The sequence below is a fragment of the Nicotiana sylvestris genome, chromosome 12, assembly GCF_000393655.2.
Source record: "Nicotiana sylvestris chromosome 12, ASM39365v2, whole genome shotgun sequence".
In the NCBI taxonomy this organism is placed as follows: Eukaryota; Viridiplantae; Streptophyta; class Magnoliopsida; order Solanales; family Solanaceae; genus Nicotiana; species Nicotiana sylvestris.
Genome location: NC_091068.1, coordinates 97,444,823 through 97,453,008, shown reverse-complemented (window position 1 = coordinate 97,453,008; position 8,186 = coordinate 97,444,823). Strand labels below are relative to the sequence as shown.

At 38.4% G+C, this 8,186-nt stretch overlaps 1 protein-coding gene across 1 annotated transcript; it reads left to right on the top strand.

The window, feature by feature from the left end:
- Positions 1-3,236: 3,236 nt before the first annotated feature.
- LOC138883428 (uncharacterized) lies at positions 3,237-3,854 on the top strand. The gene is made up of 3 exons (XM_070164115.1): positions 3,237-3,336; positions 3,402-3,439; positions 3,531-3,854. Exons 1-3 carry the CDS (start codon positions 3,237-3,239, stop codon positions 3,852-3,854), a joined length of 462 nt encoding a protein of 153 aa, XP_070020216.1.
- Positions 3,855-8,186: the final 4,332 nt, after the last annotated feature.

Here is an 8,186-nt window from a genome sequence, read left to right as displayed (position 1 = left end):
CATAACTGTACGTGGATTGGTTTGACAAAATGGTTGCCCTTTTATCATTTGTATTTGAAATGAAACTGGGAATTCACTGATTATTAGACATAGCTTATTATTTTAATTAAAATAGAACACCAACAAACTAAATATATCAAGGGTGTCCATTGCACAACCACAAAAATGTTTGGACGGAATATAAAAAAAGAAACGAGAGATTAATATAATCCTTCCCAAGGTTGATTGGTCTGTTAATTTCAACCCTTTTCAACAAGTTGGAGCTTTAGTCATAGCTTGACAATTAACAAAAATAGTTACTAGTATTATGAAAAAGAAATACAAATTTAACTTGATGTTGCTTAGCTACATATAATTAACTAGTAATTAAGAAACAATATTAATAATGTAGAAAAGAGGGTTTTAGTTGTGATAGAGAGTTGTGTCATAAAAAAAAAATCATTACTACTCTAAGAACATTATTGGACTTTGAGAATCATTAGAAGTGCATTCAGTCTTAGGTATTTTCCTCTTCTGGCTTGTAGCAACTGATAGTCTGCATAAGAAGAAAAATATAATATTTGATTATACTTATAAAAAAATGGAGCAAGAAAAAGTTAAAGCTTACATTACCCTAAGCGCAATGAAGTGTCTGAATCTTCTTCCCCATCTGATTTGCTATCACAAACTAAGGTCGAGCTTCCACCAGAAATCTTCTTCGCTGCTTGATTATTTACAGAATAGTGATCGCAGGAACTGCGTCCAAGTTCCTCAATCTTAAACATAATAAAGGAAAGACCAAATATCAGGCCATCATCACTTATTATCAGGAAATTAAAACAATTAAATTGTAGGAGTACTACAATAACAACAACAACAACAACAACCCAGTGAAATCCCACAAGTGGAGTCTGGGGAGGGTAGTCTCAACGCAAACCTACCTCTACTCCGGAGGAGTAAAGAGGCTGTTTCCGATAGACTCTCGGCTCAAGAAAACCGGAAGAGTGGCTCAGTAATATCAGAGGAAGCAAGAAAGATATAAAGATAACATCAACGACGTAATAACCAGATATACAATAGAGAGAAAAGCAATAACAATAAGTAGTAACATGACACAGTACTACAGACACAATGGAGTAATATGAATACAACAAGAGCCACTAGCATCCTAAGACATTATATTAATGGACTAGCCTCCTACGACCTAACCTACAACCCTAAAGAAATAATATGGACACAATTGAAGCCACTAACAACCTAAGACTGAACCCATTTGATAGGTTATATGTGTATCCCCTGTTATGTTTTGATGATCTAACAAACTTACTGTTAAGAACCAGATAAGAAACCTGATACACATCCTCAAGAACTTACAGATCAAGAAGTATCCAGTTGGAGACACGGTTCAACTTCAGAGTCAAAGGAATAACAGAGGGAACAGATTGCTACCAGTTACCGAGGATACTGCAAAAGTCAACTGTCTCAGCTGTAAAGTTGCTGCCTGCACATGCTACAGTACAGAAACCGTGCAGCAGTCAACTTTATTGGGAATGCCTTTTACCTAACTTGCTTACATCATTCTAAGTGATGTCACAAATGTATAATTAACATAAGTAAGGTAAAAACAAATGACTCGAACACTTAGAGAATCCATTCAAGCACTCTCATGGTGATTGATCATCCTATAAACGATTCTCAAGTGCATCAAGAACAAAGAACAACACTGCTACAGACTAGTTCCCCATATCAAGTTATTGTATGTCCTTAGTTGAGCTGTAACTTTGTAAAAGCTCTTACTTGTAATTCCTACTTAGAATCATTGTGTAGGAAACCCTTTGTAAATCATAAACCCTTGTGTTTGCGTCTTGGCTAGAGTTAGTCGAGTTGTAAAGTCTTTGTAATAGAGTTATTACAAAGTGGCTTGTAATAGAGTGTTACAATTTAGTGAGGGATTAAGAGGTTAATTCCTAGGTTACATAGGTTGTAATCTAAAGTTGCTCAGTAGTGAAGTTGAAATCCTACAAGGGTAGGCCATGGTTTTTAATCCCGTTGAGCTGGAAAGTTTCCACATAAAATTCCTCTGTGTTCACTTATTTACTGCAGTGTGCGTGCGTTCTATTAAAACTAACAGAGAACCTGGTTCTCTATATAGTTTGGTGGACCCTTAAATTCATAATTGGTATCAGAGCAGGTTCTTTCTATCAAGTTAACACCTAGAAAGGATCCTCATGGCTGCTCCATCAAACTTCGAAGAAGGTAGTCTACTTACAGACCACCAAGGTTCAACGGCCAATATTATGGATAGTGGAAGACTAGGATGCATGACTTCATCATGGCTGAAGATTTTGAGCTATGGGATGTCATCTATGATGGACCCTCTATTCTTACCAAGACTCTTAGCGACCTAGCTGTAGTCATTCCCAAGACTTGGAAGGAATTCAATGGCGCTAATCAAAAAGCCATAGAAAAGTATTTTCGTGCAAATAAAGTTCTTGTTTGTGGAATTGGTATATAATAAGATATCGGCATGCCAATCAACAAAAGAAATCTAGGATGCTCTTTAGACAGCTCATGAAGGAACAACACAGGTCAAACAGTCAAATATTGACATGCTTACAATTGAATACGAGCTCTTTAGAATGAAGGACGATGAATCCATTCAAGATATGCATACCAATTCACCTTTATATAAATGAGCTCCACTCTCTTGGGGAAATCATTCCAAGAAACAAGCTTGTCAGAAAAATTCTCAGTGTCCTGCACAGCTCCTGGGAAAGCAAGGTGAACGTTATCACAGAGGCAAAGGACTTGCAGGCGCTGACCATAGATGAACTCGTTGGAAATTTGAAAACATATAAAATGAAGAAGAAGAAGAAGAAGAAGAAGAAGAAGAAGAAGAAGAAGAAGAAGAAGAAGAAGAAGAAGAAGAAGAAGAAGAAGAAGAAGAAGAAGAAGAAGAAGAAGGACAATGAAAGAAGACAGCCCAAAAGGGAGAAGAACCTATTCCTCAAGACAGACAACAATGATTCAAGTGATGAGGATGGTGATATGGCTTACTTGACAAGAAGATTCCAGAAAATAGTTCGCAGGAATGGAGGCATTCCAAAAAGTGGTAGTTCTAGCTAGCCAAAAAACTATAACCTCTGTCATAAATGTGGCAAGCCAGGAAACTTCATCAAGGATTGCCCTCTCCTAAAGCAAGATCAGTACAAAAATAACTCTGCCAAAGAAGCCAAGAGGAACCTGGTTCCTGATAAATGCTTCAAGAGGAAAAATATCGCGCTGACAATATTGTGAAGCAAGCTCTTGCTGCATGGGGAGACTCATCTAGTGAATCTGGAGAAGAAAATGATCATGGTGATAGTTCAATGATTGCAGTAGAAAGTGAAGCAATGAGTATGGCTCAATCTTTGCCTTGATAGCTCAGTCTGATGATGATGAAGATAACGATGATAATGAGGTAATTTTCTGGATATTCAGAGAAATTTGAGATCTTGTTCTCCTAAAGAACTCATGTCTTTGGAAAATGTGTTAATTGATGCTTATCACAGACTTATCACAGTCTTATAAATGATAAAGATTCCTTAACTATGGAATTAAGAGAAGCAGAACAGTCTAGAGATGACTTAGTAGTCGTTGTGGTTGATTTAAAGGAAACAATTGAGAACCTAAAGAAAGAGAAGGATGCCTTAGATAAAAAAATTGCAAATATAGATGAAAGAGATGATCTAATGGTTGTTGTGGTAGACCTAAAAGAGACCATTGAGTGTGTAAGAAAGGAAAATGAAGTTTTGACTGAGAGAGTTGCTAACATTGAGCATAAGAGAGACCTTAGTGGTGGCAGTGGACCTAAAGGAAACAATTGGGGAACTTAAAATGGAGAGTAGGCCTGAAAATTCTCAAAAGGAAAAAGAAGTTGCAAGTGAGGCACACATTAAGCTTGAAAGTGAGTTAAATTCAATGAAGTTTAGTCTGTGTGCTAACCTTGAGAAAAACAAACAACTTCAGGAAGAACTAGGAAGAGTGAAGAGTGATCTTAAAAAATCACTTAAGTGGACCTAGTCCTCTGATTCTATCACTGCCATGTAACCAACAATGGGGGAAACAGACAAGAAATCGGGTTTCAAAGGGAAAAGACTCCCTACAACCCTCATAGCAAATACATACTATACCTGACAATTGGTCATGTACTCATTGTGACAATATTGGGTAATTTAAAGAAAATTGTAAGGCCAGATTTCAGTCACAACAGAAAAATAAAGTTTTTGCTGAAATAGTAACTACTGGTAGAGAACCTAGTCCTTCATATAAAAAACGCATGATGTCTGCTTAGACCAAAAGGTCCCTCATTCACTTTCCTCATTACAAGGAACCCAAACTTGTTTGTGTTCCTAAGTCTAACTCCTGATTTTCTTATACAGGGAACAGTTAAAGGGAGCAGCCTACAATGATACATGGATAGCGGCTGCTCAAAGCATATGACTTGAAGTACAAATAATTTCCTTTCATTTAAGGCCCTGCAAGGAGGGAGTGTATCCTTTGGAAATGGCAATAAAGGATACGTTCTGGGAGTCAGAAGGATTAAGAAGTCCCTCTCTCACTCAATCAAAAATGTGTACTACGTGAACGGATTGAAGTACAACTTGTTAAGTGTTTCCCAGATCTGTGACAAGGGAAACAAGGTGGAATTTGTGTCAAAAATATGTACAGTCACAAACCTAGTGACTGGTGAGGTGGTGCTAATGGCAAAAAGATACAAAAATATCTATGTTGCTGATTTTAAGTCTCTGCAGAATGGTGATCTCAGTTGTCTAAGTGATGTTGATGATGATGCTGAATTATGGCACACGAGGCTGGGTCATGCAAGCTTCACGTTGTTGAACAAATTGGTCAGGAAGGACCTGGTTCGTGGTCTGCCCATGTTAAGCTTCAAGGATCAAAACGTGTGTGATGCATGTGTAAAAAAAAAGCACGTCAGATCCTCATTCAAGACCAAAAAGGAAGTCAGTACCTCAAGGCCACTTGATCTTCTTCACATGGATCTATGCGGACATATAAGGGTGCCAAGTAGAGGAGGAAAGAAATACATCTTCGTTATAGTTGACGATCACTCCAGATTCACCTGGACCTTGTTTCTCAAAACCAAGGATGAAACTTTTGAAGTGTTTGTTGCCTTCATCAGAAAGATTCAAGTGAAGATGGGTATTAATGTAGCTTGCATCAGGTCTGATCATAGGACAGAGTTCGAAAATGCCAAATTTGATGAGTTCTGTACTGAAAATGGTATTACTCACAATTTTTCAGCTCCAAGAACACCCCAATAAAATGATATTATGGAGAGAAAGAATATAACTTTTGAAGACATGGCAAGGACAATGTTGATTGACAGTGGGATTACAAAGTATTTCTGGGCAGAAGCTGTCAACACAGCGCATGATCAGGTCCCTTCTGAACAAGACTCCATATGAACTACTGAAGGGAACGAAGCCCAAGCTGACACATCTGAGGACTTTTCGGTGTAAATGCTTTGTCCTCAACAATGGATAGGAATCTCTTGGAAAACTCGATGCCAAAAGTGATGAAGGAATCTTTCTGGGATACTCATCTCAAAGCAAACTTACAAAGTATACAACAAAAGGACTCAATATGTTGAAGAGAGCATACAGGTGATCTTTGATGAATCTCACCTCTCCTGTGAGAAGGACAGACGTGTTGACCAAGATGGAGAACCTTTATCTTTTCCAAGTGAAGTTATTGACATGGAAAATGGAAAGGCAGACATGATGAGTCATGTCAAGGAATCCAGTGAAGATGATACAAATACATCTCCATCCATTGGAGAGGAACCTGGTCCTACGATCACAACAACTGAAGCTGAAAACAGAGTTATTGATACGGTCCAAGGTACTCTATTTGCTGAAACAAGAAGCGGCCAAGAACCTCAGTCAATCATACCTGGGTCTTCTACCAATGAGATTCAGGTACCAAATTGGAAGCATAGAAGTTTACACCCCCTTGATAACATAATCACTCCTCTCGACTCAGGAATTCAAACCAGGTCAAAAGAAAAAAATACATTTGCCTTCTCAGCCTTCCTTTCTCAAATAGAGCCCAAAAATATCAAAGAATCATTAAATATGCAGACTGGATCAATGCCATGCAAGAGGAGTTGAATCAATTTTAAAGGAACAAAGTATAGCACCTGGTTCCTCAACCTGCAGATCGAACTGTTATAGGAAACATGTGGGTATTCAGGAACAAGCTTGATGAGTTTGGAAACACAACAAGAAACAAGACAAGGCTTGTAGTTCAAGGCTACAATCAGGAAGAATGGATTGACTATGATAAAACTTTTACCCAGTCGCTCGAATGGAGGCTATCAAAATTCTTATTTCCTTTGCATCACATATGGAATTCACATTGTTCCAAATGAATGTCAAAAGTGCATTTCTGAATGGCTTCCTAAAAGAAGAAGTTTATGTCAAGCAACCACCTGGATTTGAGAATCACGAGCATCCTGAGCATGTGTTCAAACTGGACAAGGCACTGTATGGGTTAAAGCAGGCTCCCTGGTCTTGGTATGAAAGGTTGTCAAAATTCCTTCTAGAAAATGGATTCATAATAGGGAAAATTGACAACACCCTTTTTCTAAAGAAACGGGGGAGGAACCTGCTCATTGTACAAGTATATGTTGATGATATCATTTTTGGAGCCATAATTGACGCTCTTTGTGAAGAATTTGCAAAACTCATGGGTAGTGAGTTCGAGATGAGTATGATGAAAGATTTACATTTCTTCCTAGGACTTCAAGTAAAGCAATCTCAAAAGAGAACATTGATAAGTCATGAGCAGAAATACATCAAGGAGTTGTTGGAAAGGTTTGACCTGGAAGCATCAAAAGTTATTGACACTCATATTTCCAAAGCTACTTGTCTAGACATGGATGAACCTGGTTCCCCTGTAAATCAGACCATGTATAAAGGGATCATAGGGTCACTCATGTATCTCACTACAAACAGACCAAACATTGTGTTCATCGTGGGTCTCTGTGCAACATTTCAATCCAATCCAAAGGAATCTCATCTTAAGGTTTCCAAGAAAATATTGAGATATCTCAAAGGAACACAGGACCTGGTTCTCTACTATCCCTCAGGAGACAACTTTGATCTTGTTGGGTATGTTGATACTGATTATGCAGGATATCTGGTGGACAGGAAAAACACGTCTGGAATGGCACATTTTCTGGGTTCTTGTCTAATCTCAGGGGGTACAAGGAAGCAAAACTCGGTGGCACTCTCAACTGCAAAAGCGGAATATGTAGCAGTTGCTTCTTGATGTGCTCAATTACTATGGATCAAGCAGCAATTGGAAGACTTTGGAGTGTTCTCTAACTGTGTGTCCCTCCTGTGTGACAATACAAGTACACTCAATATGGCCAAAAATCCAGTCCAACATAAGAGAACCAAACACGTTGATGTGCGTCATCACTTCCTCAGAGACAATGTTGAAAAATGGCTCATTTGTATGAAATTTTGTAGCACAGAAGATTAGATTGCTGATATATTCACCAAGGCCTTAAGCAGAGAACATTATAAAAAAAATCGCCTGGCACTGCAATTGATAAAACCTAACTAAGAACCTGGTCCCTCGATGATTGGCTATGAAAAAAATGTCCAGGTAAAATTAGCTAAAAAGTATTTTCTGGCAAAGTCTAACTCATCTTTATACCATTACAGGTAGACACACATGACTATTACAAATAAATAAGCAGTTGATACAGTGCACGTTGGGAAAAAGGGCAAAGCTTACATATGGAAGATTAGTCAGGAAACCTGGTTCTCCTGACACATGTTAGTAGTTTCTCTGTTCTCTCATGCACAATTTTGAACGGTTAAAATAAGTGCCACATCATCAGTGTGTCCGTTTCTTTTCCTTGAGCCTTGTGAACCCAAACGTCTCACCCATTGGTAATCGACCCGACTCCCAAAACTGCCGCCCTTTCTAACCGGTCCCTCATCCTTCTTAAATACATCTATCACTGTCATAACTATTCACATCAAACATCAAACTTTTCCTTCTTCTTCTCTCTTCAAACTACCAAATCCCTTCTCTTTTTCTCATCATGGCAGAAAATCATGCAACCTCGAGTGTTCCAAGCAACACCCCATTGAGTCTTCACCAGTTAAAACACCGATGTCAGACTCCTC